Source organism: Macrobrachium nipponense, chromosome 14, assembly GCF_015104395.2.
Source record: "Macrobrachium nipponense isolate FS-2020 chromosome 14, ASM1510439v2, whole genome shotgun sequence".
Taxonomy (NCBI): domain Eukaryota; kingdom Metazoa; phylum Arthropoda; class Malacostraca; order Decapoda; family Palaemonidae; genus Macrobrachium; species Macrobrachium nipponense.
This window is the reverse complement of record NC_087207.1, coordinates 26,665,447-26,680,226: the sequence shown is the minus strand read 5'-3', so window position 1 is coordinate 26,680,226 and position 14,780 is coordinate 26,665,447. Positions and strand designations below refer to the sequence as shown.

The 14,780-nt window shown below is 34.7% G+C and overlaps 2 protein-coding genes and 1 long non-coding RNA gene across 8 annotated transcripts in view; 2 read left to right on the top strand and 1 right to left on the bottom strand.

Annotated features, from left to right (window-relative positions):
- The window catches only part of LOC135226427 (XK-related protein 4-like), a 68,448-nt gene extending 65,570 nt beyond the window's left edge, over nucleotides 1-2,878 (top strand). Inside the window, exon 8 of the mRNA XM_064265979.1 lies at nucleotides 755-2,878. Coding sequence (XP_064122049.1) covers nucleotides 755-999 — 245 coding nt within the window. The 3' untranslated portion in view covers nucleotides 1,000-2,878. The remainder of the gene's footprint in view (nucleotides 1-754) is intronic.
- LOC135226428 (uncharacterized) overlaps nucleotides 1-14,780 on the bottom strand; it is a 136,162-nt gene that overhangs the window by 72,633 nt on the left and 48,749 nt on the right. The window lies entirely within an intron of this gene.
- Nucleotides 12,936-14,780, top strand: part of LOC135226425 (protein NDRG3-like) — a 392,774-nt gene continuing 390,929 nt past the window's right edge. The window contains exon 1 of one of the 6 annotated variants that reach the window (XM_064265978.1): nucleotides 12,936-13,098. Coding sequence is in view for 5 of the 6 variants with exons in the window: in XM_064265967.1 (XP_064122037.1) it covers nucleotides 13,879-14,168 (290 nt within the window). In the remaining variant the exon portion in view is untranslated. Of the gene's footprint in view, nucleotides 13,099-13,143; nucleotides 14,169-14,780 lie in introns of those variants that run through there. The other 5 variants (XM_064265967.1, XM_064265966.1, XM_064265968.1 and 2 more) reach the window with 5 other exon arrangements.

Sequence of the window (14,780 nt, the reverse complement as noted above, 5' to 3'; positions counted from 1 at the left end):
CTACCTTCTTAACCATTTGTATTGCACATAACCAACCAAAATTGAATAGCCCATATAGTTTATAAAGTACAGTAACTGTATTACTGCAACTTTTACTATTAGTACTTGGTAACTTTAATGCACGCTAGTTTTATACAATTATAACTAGATGATAACAGACCATTCTAACCATATAGAATGAAAACCTGACAAATACGTCATTTGATATGAACTGCTTCTTAGAAGATAGTAATAGATCTCATTTGTGAATGGGACATAATGCAAGGAACATTGCTGTCAGTTCACATTCTTGTGTTCTGGAATTATAGACAGGTTTGGTATGGGTATATATTTGCTGAACTTTCCAGCAGAGGCTATTTTTCAGTATTACTGTAGTATTCATGTCTGTAAAGAAGTTTAAATACATTATAATTTTGTGTTTATCAAACCTTAGTCATATAATTCCTTTCAAGGAATTCATCGCATGCAGTATATTCCAATATACAGCTACCATATGATACCAATTTAGTGCTTATTAAAAACAGGGTTTTGAAGATAAATTTTCTTACTCTTTAGTATCTTCTAATTTCTACAGTATGATCATTTGAGATGTTTTAGTTTGCTAATATTCTTTGGGATCTGTTTCTTCTAGTTGAGATACTTCTTTTTTGTTTGCCACTAATTACTGTAAATCTAAATATTTTCTTATTAAGTTTTGTCATACTCTTTCAGGATTGTATTACATTCAACATTTTAATTCTTGTAATTTTGACAGGTGCAGTGTTCCACTTTGTGTCATTTTTCTTGGCCATGGTCTTGATGGTGGCGTATTATTCTTTCTTCCATCCAACTCGACCTCGCATTACTCAGAACAGAAGGAAGCCACCACTTCCTGCTGATGGAGAAGGATCTGTTCCTCATCATCCCCTCTCTCCTGTTACCCCTACAGATTCAGAACCTCAACTTAAAGTTGATTTGATAGAGAGCAACAAGACCCAGGTGTTAGAAGCAAGTTTGTGAATAATTTAAAGTCATAATAATTGTAAGAGAGAAATTAGTCTCATCTGTGCTGGTGCCTTATAAATGTTCAGTCTTCTAGCAGGAGAACACTGAAATTAGTTTGGTGCTTGGAAGGTTATTCCAGAGTCAGTGTTCAATGCATTTGGTTGGTCTCGTGTACATTATTAATTGTAGGAGGAAGTTGGAGGTGAAGAACTCATTGTTCTTGAATTTCAAGCATTTATGTATTTATAATGTATAAAATCTACTGGTCACATTCACCAAATCTGTGGAAATACTACAGCCATACAAAGAACTTATAAAATTCAAAATTAAGAGGAAAAGGAGTAAAATGCTTAGAAGGTAGCTTTAAGAGAAATGTTGAGTTATTTCTTCTCTTAACCATGTTTCAAGTTTTGTAGAGGAAAAGTATAATTTCTTCATTTCATTTGTTATTGTCAGTCGTCAAGATTTGTTTGTAATTGGTATGCCCACCAAAATTTCAGAAAAGAGAACTTTGATTGTATGGTCATTGTATTTCCATGTCCTAATTTAAATAATGTAAAGTTGATGATAGATTTATCATTGTCTCATGTTGGAAATTTTGGTAACTGAAACTTTGGCTCAAGATTCTCTTAATTGTGGTTTTGTTAGAGCACATGCTCAAAATTTGTTTGTTAAGTTGATCGTAACTCAAAAAATCAAGAATTTTGAGGTTAGAATGTAGCCTAAATGCAACAAATTTGTCTGTGTTGAGTATAAAATATTTGTAGCTTATTTATACAGGGTACTTATGATTTTAGAAATAGGTAACATTTCTATATTTTTATTTTGTATAAATGCACAAACCACAAACTGTATGCACATAGTTAATGCATTTTTAATTTTATGTAAAGTTACTTGGATATGGTGCAACAGAGTTGAAGATTGAGGTAGAACTCAAGAATATCATGAAAGTAACTTCATTTTATTTTTGCTTGAGGGGTTTGGCCTTTGACAAGAGAAAAATTATAATAAGTAACAAAGACCTTCTAGCATATTTTACACTTAGCATTCAAAGTTTCCCATAGCCAGCAGTAATGCCATATAGTTTTAGCCTAAGCTAACCTTTCCTCTAAATTCATTGTTTCCGAGATTCACCTGCAAAATTATGTCACATCTACAAAGGTAGCTTAGCAAAAAAGCCATAATAGTATCGATAACAACTCAAAATCTGAGAGAGAGAGGGGCTATGGTATTCTTTATATATGTATGGGAGGTAAAGTGGCTTTATCTTGTCCGTTTGAGACAAAATTTCAATTGTAAAATGATGAAATTGGACACACTGAAGGCTGGTGAGGGCCATATTTTTCTATGGTACATTCATAGTGATAATACAAGGTCATTTTGACTTGTGCGAGTTGAGTGTTTTTTAAAAGTTGGATAGCTTAATTATCAGTAAATCATGAAATAACATTATCTTCCATGAATTATGCTCGTAAATGTGTTGCTCTAGTGTTGCATAGCTCTCTTGTTGTACGTATATGGTTTCAGTAATTGCAAGTAATGCTCCTCTGTCCACACAACAAAGATATGAAATGTAGGCCATTCAAAAGGGTAGGACTAATCACCCAATATTGAAGAAATAAGTTTTTTCTTCTTTCAAAATGGTATATAATAACATTCTGATTTTGCACTCTCGTGTCACCATGGATTTGGGTGCCATTGTGGGAAATTGTTTGTTAAAGTAAGTTTAAATTTTGTATTTCAGTTGGAATATGTTTTCATCCGAACAATATGTAGAATCAGTAAATAATTACCAAGAAATTATCTACAAGGAAGGCTGTGTAGATTTCTATACAATGCTTTGTCTGTATGCTGGAGGTTAATATCTTAGCAATTAACCCTCTTACGCCGATTGGACGTATTAAACGTCGAGTCAAAATGTCTCCCGTATGCCGATTGGACGTATCATACGTCGGCTCAAAAAAGTTTTTTTAAAAATTCGCGGAAAAATACTTATAGGTCTACCAGCCAAAAACTTTTGTATCACGCGCCTTGGGGGATGCTGGGAGTTCACGGATCAAGGCGTTGTTTTGTTTACAATCGCTACGCAGGCGCGCAAGCGCAAATTTCTTTCTTATCGCACCAAAAAGTATCAGTGACACAACTCGGAAATTATTTCGTCACTTTGACATAATTTTTGCACCATTTTAAATTATCCTTTACATGAAGTATTATATATGAAAATGTGCGCAATTTCATGTAAAATACAACAAAAAAATACTCATGATTGTAGCTTTTATCAATTTTGAAATATTTTCATATAAATAACGATAAGTGCAAAAATTTCAACCTTCGGTCAACTTTGACTCTACAGAAATGGTCGAGAAACGCAATTGTAAGCTAAAATTCTTATATTATAGTAATATTCAATAATTTGCCTTCATTTTGCAACAAATTGGACGTCTCTAGCACAATATTTCGATTTATGGTGAATTTATGAAAAAACTTTTTCCTTACGTTCGTGCGATAACTCTTCCGATAAATTTTTTCGTGCGATTGTCCTCATGTTTGCACCCTTTTAAATTTGCCGTTACATAAAGTTTTATATATGGAAATGTGCGCAATTTCATGCACAATACAACAAAAAACAACCCATGGTTGTAGCTTTTATCAGTTTTGAAATATTTTCATATAAATAACGTAAGTGCAAAAATTTCAACTTTCGGTCAACTTTGACTCTACTGAAATGGTCGAAAAACGCAATTGTAAGCTAAAACTCTTATATTCTAGTAATATTCAATCATTTACCTTCATTTTGCAACGACTTGGAAGTCTCTAGCACAATATTTCGATTTATGGTGAATTTATGAAAAAAAAACATTACGTTCGCGCGTAACTCTTCCGAAAAAATCAGAATTTTTTTGTGCGATTGTCGAAATGTTTGCACCATTTAAAATTAGCTGTTACATAAAGTTTTATATATGAAAATGTGCGCAATTTCATGTAGAATACAACTAAAAATGATTGAAGGTTGTAGCTTTTCTCTTTTTTTCGAAATATTTGCATATAAATCACGATTAAAATAGAAAAAAAACCACGTTCGGTCAAATTTGACTCTACCGAAATAGTTGAAAAACGCAATTGTAAGCTAAAACTCTTACGGCCTGCCTAGTAATATTCCGTCATTTTACTTCATTTTGAAACAAATTTGTAGTCTCTAAAACAATATTGTGATTTATGGTGAATTTTTGAAAAATATATTTACCTCCACTCCGCGCGCCGATTCGCGGCCGCAAGTCTCCGAAATACGTAAATCGCATTATCCTAATATTTGCTCCTTTTCATATTAGCCTTTTTATAGAGTTTCATATATCAAAATGTGCGCAATTTCATGAAAAATACAATAAAAAATAATTGAAGGTTGTAGCTTTTTCCATCTTCGAAATATGTGCATATAAAAAAATATATATATTAAAATTTCGACATTCGGTCAAATTTAACTCGTCCGAAATGGTCGAAATCTGCAATTCTAATCTAAAACTCTTACAGTATCGTAATATTCAATCATTTGTCTTAATTTTGAAACAAATTGGAAGTCTCTAGAACATTATTTAGAATTACGGTGAATTTTTGAAAATAACATTTTTTTACGTCCGTGCGTTACGAATTCGTACATCATTTTGTGATAATATTTTTCCGGTGTTGCTTTTATTGTTTTACTATGTATTATATATCAAAAGGATTGCAATTTAGTGTACAATACAACGAAAAAAAAAGTAACTCGTTAGCTTTGACCGTTTTTTGCACAGCGTGATTTGAATACAATTATCTATGAATTTTTTTTTTTTTCGTTACCATATATCGCATTATTTACATATGATAATGATATTATTTTTCATTTCTGATGATTGCATACTAAACTTCAGGCTATGAAAAAAAAATAAGCCAAAAATGAACTCTTAATCTTCAAAACTAAGCGCGCTGTGATTTTTTGAAAAAATTATTTTTTCCGTTTCCGCGCTCACTCCAAACCGGCGCCGGCATACAGGAGAGGTTTTGATTTTTAGGGCTTCGGCGTAAGAGGGTTAAAGAAGCTACAAAGGAGTTCAGAAAAGGGGATCTCTGGGAGCTGCTTTAAGGAAATGACTTGTCTGTTTAAAAAATGGAAGAGTGGATGGGAGAGAAGGCTAAAGATCAGTCTTATGGTCTCAGGAAAGAAAGCAAGGAAAAGTACATTCAGGAGAATATCTGTTGGTGGTTGTGGAAGATGTAACATGGTGACACAAGAGATGCTGAGGATTACAAGATATATAAGGAGAAAGAGATTTTCAGTGTCAAAAATATATCACAAGAACAAATGGGGAAGGAATGGGAGATGAGAACCCTGTTATGATAGTTGAGTAAGTCCTAGAAGAGGTAAAGCACACTGGACTGTGAAGCAGGAGTTTTGAAAGCAGTAAGAGAGTAGTTACAACATGGATGAAATGGGGAGAGATGGCTTGTGTGCTGGTAAATGGGAATGTCATATCAGTAGAGAGGGAAAAAATTTCTGATGAGTAAACAATGCCCATATTACTCTGTTTAGCAGAAACAAACACTGACAAAGAAAATTGGGAGATTTTTAACATTTCTGACCATAAATGTTAAGATGTATTTTTGGAGTTCAGTAGGAAGATCCTATCATTATGAGTGAAAAATTGGTGGATGTGTGGTATCCGGAGGCTGTAGTAAAGATGTTAAAGATGGAGATGCTTTGTACGTGTGATGTGAATAGATGAGGAACTTTTGTCAGAAAAGCAGGAATTACAGAAGTAGCAGGACAAAGACCATTTGGAGACCCAGGAAATCAGTTATAAAAGGGAAACGTGAAGACCTAGACCTGTTGGGAGTTTAGACAAGAGAATGAGGCAAAGAAGAGTGGAGAGAACTGATTTTACATATTAATAGGTAACATAAAGCAGTTTATGGCGATGGTGATGTCTCTATTTCCTACAGTCTGTTATTTTTCCAGGTTTCATTCAATAGATCTTTTGTTTTAACCTCATGAAAACTTGAGTCATGGTTTTGGTTTGGTTATGTTACTTTTTGTGAAGATAGATAAAAGAAGGTATTACAGCTGTATTGTAGTATAGGTCAAAATGGTCAATCCAGTATCCTGGTCACATAATATCGATTTTTGTCATTTGATGTTACACCGACTATAAATGTGAAATTATGACCAAGCAGTTTTGTCCAAAATAAATCTGAAGTTTAACTTTAAAATATAAGAGTAGTAAAAATAAACATAGATCATAAGTGAATCTTTTAGATATGAAGTGAAAAACTGAATCTCAATGAAATGTAGAGTTAGAATTCTCATGTGACATACTGTAGTTCAGTCTGAGTATTTTTGTAATAATGCAGACAAGGGGTTGTGCTGCTATGATTTTTCTTTTCTTTAGAATTCTTATAAATATTGCTGTTTTGCAAGGTAGGTTGCAGTAACTGCAGTTATTGTTTGTGTGGTTTTCGTGGGAGAGGGGATTCATTACTATAATGTTTTTCTACTTCCTTCTCCCTCAGCTGCATATTTGTCAGGAATGCATGTGCCAAGTGCAGTTTATAATTTAAAAATCTGCTATGCTTTCCTTCCTTTTGTTGCATGGTTAAATATCGTTTAACTTGCTGCTTAGACAAATTTGTCATTCACTCCAGAAAATCTGGCATATTACTATCTCTTCTGTCTGAGTTTCAACAAGGTGCTTGCCTAGACATGCAAGTCAGTACGGAAGCATTGCTGCACGTTTTGTAGACGTCATGTTTTTAATTGTAACTTTCCCTTAGTAACTTAGATTTTTCAAAGTACATAAAGAGGAAAAACAGGTCAGGCTGTTACTATATGAATAATTTTATTCGTATATATACCTCCTCCATCATAATATTCATACAGTACAGTACTCACTGTATATGTATTTATGTGTCATCTCTAAAGATGCTTTTGTGTAGACTGTGGCCAAAAATATTACAGTATATTCTTTTTTTGTAAGTAGATATTATTTTTGTATAATATAGGAGTTTTAAGGAAAAAGTTAACTAAATATTTACACTAATATTGATGCCATATGCAAAACAAGTTTTACAGTTTTGAGAGTGGGGTTATATTGGAAAACTATGCATACTATTCATTTCAAATTTTAGTATATATTATTACCTTGGAAACATGCATGCACAATATATATATATATATATATATATATATATATATATATATATATATATATATATATATATATATATATATATAGATAGATAGATAGATATAGATATAGATATATAAACTACAAATCCATGCAAATTTAAATTAGTAGCAGCACACCCCTTTAAATAAAATTTGAGTGCCATTAAATTCTTTTTGTAAGTCAGTTTGTATGGTGAAAGTTCTGCTATACTTGAAGATTTGTCACAATTAACTGATTGGCATAAATAGGTTACTTTATGAAGCATACTGTTACAGACTGTCCTGCAATAGCTGCTGTTTATTATTTGCCTTTCTTTGGGCTAAAATGTGTTCATTATTTTGACAAATTGTCAGCTGAGTACAACATAGAAATTATGAAATACAAATTATGTTGAAAATGAAATCCACTATTGGTTTTTCGGTATGACATAGCACTACCTATACTAGAGCTTTATCTTCAAACATTTTATGGTAAAATTTATAGGTTGTCACTGTGAGTGTGGCCGTGGATGTTAACTGAAATATGTAATATCAGTCTACATTGTCAAGACATGATTTACCTGTTAAATGTTACTTAAGAAAGATATTTGATCTGGTTAAACTACTTAATAATAATACTTAATTACTTAAAACTTTTGGGGTGGGGGCCGGGTTCAGGGTACAATGTCACAGTTTAAACTTGAGAACATAATGTCTGAAGTGGGTTTTTCTGAATGTCCGTCCATATCCAGAGTCTTAATAGTATTCTGCTTCCAAAAATTGTATTGCATTAGCAAAAAGTATTGCATTTGCTTAATAATTTTGACCCACATACTGCCAGTAAAATTATTATATCTGTATCAGTGTAACGCTAATGAGTCTTTGCAGTTTTGTTGATTCCTTGTACTTTTTGGTATGATGAATTATTTTAATAACACAAGGGATATATTTAAGATGAAATAAATTATCTATTTATTTAGATTTAAGATTTAAGAGTTTATATTGCTATATATGCAAATTTGATGCATATTAAAGTATTGCATTATAGTCATAGGCATAAGTCTTGTTTCAGGAAATGAAAAATATGTCTAGCTTGTAGTGTTTAGACACTGAAAGACATAAAAACAAAGGAATTTATTGTGTTTGTATATAATGAATGAATTGAGGAACTTAATAGGTGCAGATCTTTAACTGTAAGTATAAAACTTGCATCCTTTTTTATTTTGTCAGACGGCATTTAGAACAGAATTTGGGGTCGGTGATTTTCATTCACGGGACCAAACTCAACTTGCCAAAGTGTAGCTTATGTGGTGACGTTTGATAACAGCTCTGGAAAGCTGCTATAAAAAGTCTTAAAGATATAGTGTGGTAAAATACAATGCAAACCTTGGAATAAGTAGAGGTGTATGCATCTTGAAATGTTTCATAAAACATTATGAATAATGTAATTAACACTGTCTTTTGGTACTTTCATACTTTTGATATCTAACAAGATGCATATGCATTTACTGTGTAATATTTTGGAAGTAGTTTCTGGTTTTCTTTTGCCCTTTTCTATGATTAAGCCAGTTTTATTTATTAATGCTTTGTATGTTCCTAAATATTATTTACCAGTGTAATTTTCTTCAAAGCCCCTATTAGGTTTGTAATATTAATGTGGAACATTATTATAATGATAGAATTTGATCAGAGTAATTTTAATAGTATTGAAATTTTAAAAATGACATGTTTTACCTTTTGCCATTTTAAATTGACAGACTTCACATAAAGTAATTTTATTAATAATATATTTGAGTTATTTGGCATGTAGGTGCTTTGCTTCCTGTTTACTGTTTACAGAAGAAGAATCTGATTTACTGAATCAGTATTATTTACACACAAAAGAGACGAGATGAGATTTCCTGTTTATTTAAAACCTCCAACTTGTGGTTTTATTACAATTACATTCAATTACATTCATTACAGTTTAGCGGTAATATATGTCTTAACCCTGTTTATATACTGTATTTTAACATTACGACTATATTTCATAAATAATTTTGTGAATATAGTCAAGTGGTCTGGTTGAACTATCTATTAATTATAATAATAATTATAATAATATGGGTTGGTACATGTAAATTACCTAAGGTTATCATCTTGTACTAAATCAGGGATATTAATAATTTCAAATTAATTTTTATTTAATGTGTTGAATGGTATTCTTATATATGTCATATTGGCAGTATTGTACTGTAGACATTATGAAGATGGTGTGACAATCACATCAGCATAGTACTGGTTTTTAATTCACAAAATTTTGAATGCTTGTTCTACATATAAAACCAAAACCAAATTTGTGTTTACGGTTTCATGTTGCCTAAATTTGTTGTTTTGATCAGATTGGTGATAATTGTGTATTGAATTTGTGTATTGATTGTTTTGATTAAATTTGTGATACAGTAATTTAAGACATTAGAAATGATTAATTTTGCATGTTTGTATTTCTTCCCTCTTTTTAAAGAAAGGACGTCCATTTTGTAGTTTTTTCACAATCACAGTCAACTAGGAAAATGCTGAACTAGGGATTAAACCCCAAACACCAATATCCCTGTAGGGGAGAAGTGCCATCAGTGCACCTCACATGGTGTACTATCAGCATTACTTATGGTTCCTTCCAGCATCCCTTAAGTCCCTAGTTGCAACCTCTTTCATTCCTGTTACTGTACCTTCGTTCATCTCTTTCTTCCATTTGACTTTCCACTCCATAACAATTGTTACATGATACAATTGTGAGGTTTTCCTTCTGTTACACCTTTCAAACCTTCCTACTGTCAATGTCCCTTTCAGCACTGAATGACCTCATATGTCCTAGCGCTTGGACTTTGGCCCAAATTCTGTATTCCTTCCTTCCTAAACACCAATATGGCTAAGCTATCTCTGCCACTGTTACCCACTTAACTTGAAGTGCAAGATTGGCTGTAGTAATTTATGTAGAGAGAACTTCAGTTCTGTACAATCCTAAGGGCTGTTAGATTTTATAAGTGCACGTCCATGCTGATGTAGTTTAGAGAAGTTTTGCAACAAGGACAAGGCTTGCTATATTGCAACTGAGAGGGTGTGAGTTGTGGAATACAGGAGCAAATAAGTCTGGAAAATTTGTTTGAATTTTACTAAATGTCACCAGTTCACCCATTAGAGTAAATACCATTTGAAAAAGAGATCTCTTCAACATTACCAGAGCAGGTACCCTAATACAGTAATATGCTGATATAACAGAAATATCTTGAGGAACAAAGGTCCTAAAAATTGTGAAGTCAAGACACTTCCTTATTTAAATAAGATTAAAAAGATAACAAAGATGATTACTTATTCCTTAATTCCATATGATGGGAATACTTGCTTATAAGTACAGGATATCTGTATGATGTCAGAAATTCGCTGTTAGTTGACTTCTGTACATACTCAAATGAGAATATCTACTAGTTTGTTTGTATGGTGTTTTTATGTTGCATGGAACCAGTGGTTATTCAGCAACGGGACCAACGGCTTTGCATGACTCCTGCACCACGTTGAGAGTGAACTTCTATCACCAGTAATACACATCTCTCACACCTCAATGGAATGCCTGTGAATCAAACCCGCGGCCACCGAGGTGGTACGCCAACACCATACCGACCACGCCACTGAGGCGCTGAATATCAGTAGTGATTACTCATTATACCACCACAGTTACTGAAGAATCGAGAAGACCCTACTTTTCTTCCCTTGTCCGTTGGGCCTGAGTTACATAAGAACATTAGGTTGCCTGTCTCGTCAGCTGCCTCGTGAATAATTGATGTTGGGACCGTTTCTTCTTATCTACTGAGTAATTTTCTCCCAGATTTTCATGTGCTTACTAATGAGTAACAGAAATATCAATATCCTAGGTACAGTATGGTGGTAATAAAAGCATGGAAAACTTGTGATGGCATTTATTTTATTTATTAAAATACAGGTATTTGCTTTTGCATTTAAATAAACTAGGATTGTAGCCATTTCAGTAGTCTCCAAAGAGTTCAATAATTTCAGTAAAATAATTCAAGGAACCAAGCTAACCATAAACTACACAGTTTTATTGCTTGCGTGTTTGTGCTAAAGTATTTTTGAATAAAGTTGCTGAGGAAGTTTGAGGTGAGGTCATATTTAAAAGGATTTACAAATATAGGAATTAAAAAATGCTCCAAAGTTTCTGGGGTATGATTAATTTGAATGTGCTGTATATAATGCTGTATGAAACTCGGCTAAACCCCGGTGGTGGCCTGTGTTGGCACCCATAGTGACTCCAGAAGCGCGATCATGGCTAAGGTTAACCTTAAAGTATAAATATTAGGGCTAGATGGCTGCAATTTGATATAGTATTTGATTGGAGGGCGGATGATCAACATACCAATTTGCAGCCCTTCAGCCTCAGTGGTTTTTAAGATCTGAGGGCGGAAAAAAACCGATGGCCAGACAAAGCCATCTCAACAGTTTTCTTTTACAGCAAACTAAAATCAGTGTTGACTGAGGACCAAGGAGACCAATTGATTGTTATCGTCATGGAAGTAACAAAAATCTACCCATGTTAAAGTGTGTGTGTTTTTAGTTTGTTTTAATAAATGGTGTCAAACGACACCTTTTTATCAAGCTGATTATATCTGTTAGTGATCCTTTTCTTTCTGGTCTTTTGTTGTATTCAGTTGAAGAAATATAAAAAAAAATAAGTTAGAGAAAGACATATAGAAAAAGCAAGCAAAAATTCCCATTTTATGTGTGAAGTTTTGCCAAGAATTTGGAAAGTAAGATTTAAAACCACAATTAGGAGAGATACGTAGCTGTAGACTATGCTAATAAACTGACAGTTCCCAATTTCAGTATTGCAGCATCTTCTTACGATATTAATTGAATTTTCCTATTTATAAATTGTCTGGCGTTCATCTCAATGCAAAAGAAGAGGGAAAAAAAAATAATTTTTGCCATGTAACAAACAAGGCTTGGACAAGTCTAGGCCTATTGTATTGGACCCCCTCCTAATGGATATTATATATATGGCCTTTTAAAACCTCTTTGGACATCATCAACAGTTTTGTAATTGCATCTATCCATATACTGTTCAGATGTAAGAGGAAATACTGGCGGTCTATGGATTCGTTGAAATAATAGTGAGACTGCTTTCGCCCGTACTGGATGCCTGATCTTTATTACTTCCGATATGAACTGAGAGAATCTTATCAAGCGTGAAGCTGATAATTGCCTCACACACACACACACACACAAACATATCTAGAGTTCTTGCATAAGCTGTTCTAATGCTACAGAAGCAGACTGAATGGGCACGAGTCCTAAAAGAAAGAAAGAAAAAACATCGTGCCTATCAGAGCTATCCATAAAATTAAAACGACCGTAACCGTTACTTTTAATAGGGTGGCTATTATTGATAGCTTAAAACAACAAAAAAGGCATCATCGATATCCACCAGATTATTTTCACCAAGGATATTTTAAAAATAACGACTATTGACTTAAACATAAGTTTCTTCAGATCACCTAACAGTATTTATTTTCCACCCGGATGTTGCAATTCCCCTAATAGATGGCGCGAACGATCGAGCCCTGGTTGCTACCTAACAAGGTTTTCTTAATCCATGAACACTCCTGTGACCTAATATAAAAGCTTTTCTGGCGTTACCTGTTTAAAATAGCATTCTGCCTTCATGCTTGCGTAACATCGAGTTGATATGCTGTCGCGCGACTAATAGAAAGGCGGCGGCGGTGAATACGAAAGAGCGCGTTGCATAAGGACTCGGCTTTTACCTATAAGAGTTCACATAGACAGTCAACGCCTTCGCCGGCGTTCGTTCGTCCGTCCGTCCGCCCGCAGTTCCCCAACGAAAACCTTGCCTCACACGTGGGGGCGTACGTTCGTCCGTGCGCGTTCAGGTGAGTGTGCTGGTGTTGCAGGTATAGAAGTGTGGAAGGGAGAGAGAGGAGGAGAGAAGTTTTCAGTTGTCTTCAGTTCGCATATCAAGGTCTCGCGGGTAGTGGCTGGATTGGACGACGAAGACTTGAGTTCACTCAGCTGCAGCTGTTCGTCTTTCTCTCGGCTTTCAGTCGTTTATAAAATACACAAGTCATTAGCGACTGCCTCGTCGTTATCGGGTAGTCTGTCTGTCTGTCTGTCTCGGTGCCTTTTGATAATGCGAGGCGCATTGACGGCGTGGTGCTTGATTACGCTGCAGGAATGCTGATTTTGTTTTAAATTGCTTACTAAGTAAGTGATAGCGGTGGTTGATTCGAGTACGGAAGTGTGCTATGACTTGTGCTTTTGATGACTTAAAAAGGGCCGTATTGTGAATGAAGTTGTAATCGTGATATTTCTTCGTAGGCGTTGAAAGTTAAATATCCCTGACGAAGTTTTTGAGGTTTTAAGTGAGTTAAATTTGGTTGGCTGTTTATACAGTAATTTGATTGATCAAAGCGACCTGCTAATCCCGTGACCACTGCTATTCGTATAACAAATAAAGTTTTTCGCAACTGTCTTCCAGAAAATTAAAAAGAGAAAAAAATCCAAGGCATCGTAGGCCTAGTAAAGTTCACACCGAGAGTGGGAAAAATCATAGGCCTAGTATTGAAAGTTTTTAAGTTTCACGAAGTTGAAAAGGAGGGAAAATTTAAGTGCCTCGGTGAATTTCCGACGGTCGAAGGGGGGAAAAAATTAAGATGGCTTCCATCCGATCCATTCGTGCCGGCCTTTCGAGGTCTTACCAGTCCCTGAATACCCTGGGCAACGACAATGACAGATGCAACAGAAACCCCGACATGGACTGGATAGGCGTCGACAACTTCAAGAACACGAAGAACGGCAACTCGCCCTTCTCGGTGATCAAGAACGTCATGTCCCGGGTTTCGAGGAGCAAGAACAACTCCTCCAGGATATCGGTCATACTCAAGGACCTGGACAACGAGTGGAAGATACAGGAGGAACCGCACGAGGGGGACAACTTCATCGGGTAAGTCCTCCCTTCATTCTTTTGAAAAGTTGCGTTTTGCCTGACGATATCCAAACGTGGGTTGTGTCGTTGCAAGGTTGCATTCTGTTGACCGTGAAACTCAAGTTGGTCTTGTATGGAATCCAGAAAAACTTTACAATAAAAAAGAAGTTATTCAGCCGGTAATATTTTCCTAGTGTCGGTGAAATCGTTGCTGCTTACTTCACCAAGGAACTATATTCCCCATCTGTCGCCATTCATAAACGCGGTTGTTGTCCCCTTACAAATAGGGAATCGATATTTGCTATGTTTAGACCGATTCGAGTAACGCGAGACCTGTGGTAAATTTTCTCTTCTCTCTCTCTCTCTCTCTCTCTCTCTCTCTCTCTCTCTCTCTCTCTCTCTCAAGGACATTAATTAATTTCCGTTTGTACGAACTCAAAAACAAGCATAGGCCTAAATGCAGACACATGTACGTGTATGTACACAGTAATTCTGGGTAGGCAATCATACATGCATTGTACTGGCTCTAGTAAAAAGGCGATGTTGTTTATGAAAACCCGGAAAGTATATGTAATAACGAATATGCAGAGCACTTTAAGTAGAATTGTAATTCTGTTGGTTTGAAAGTAA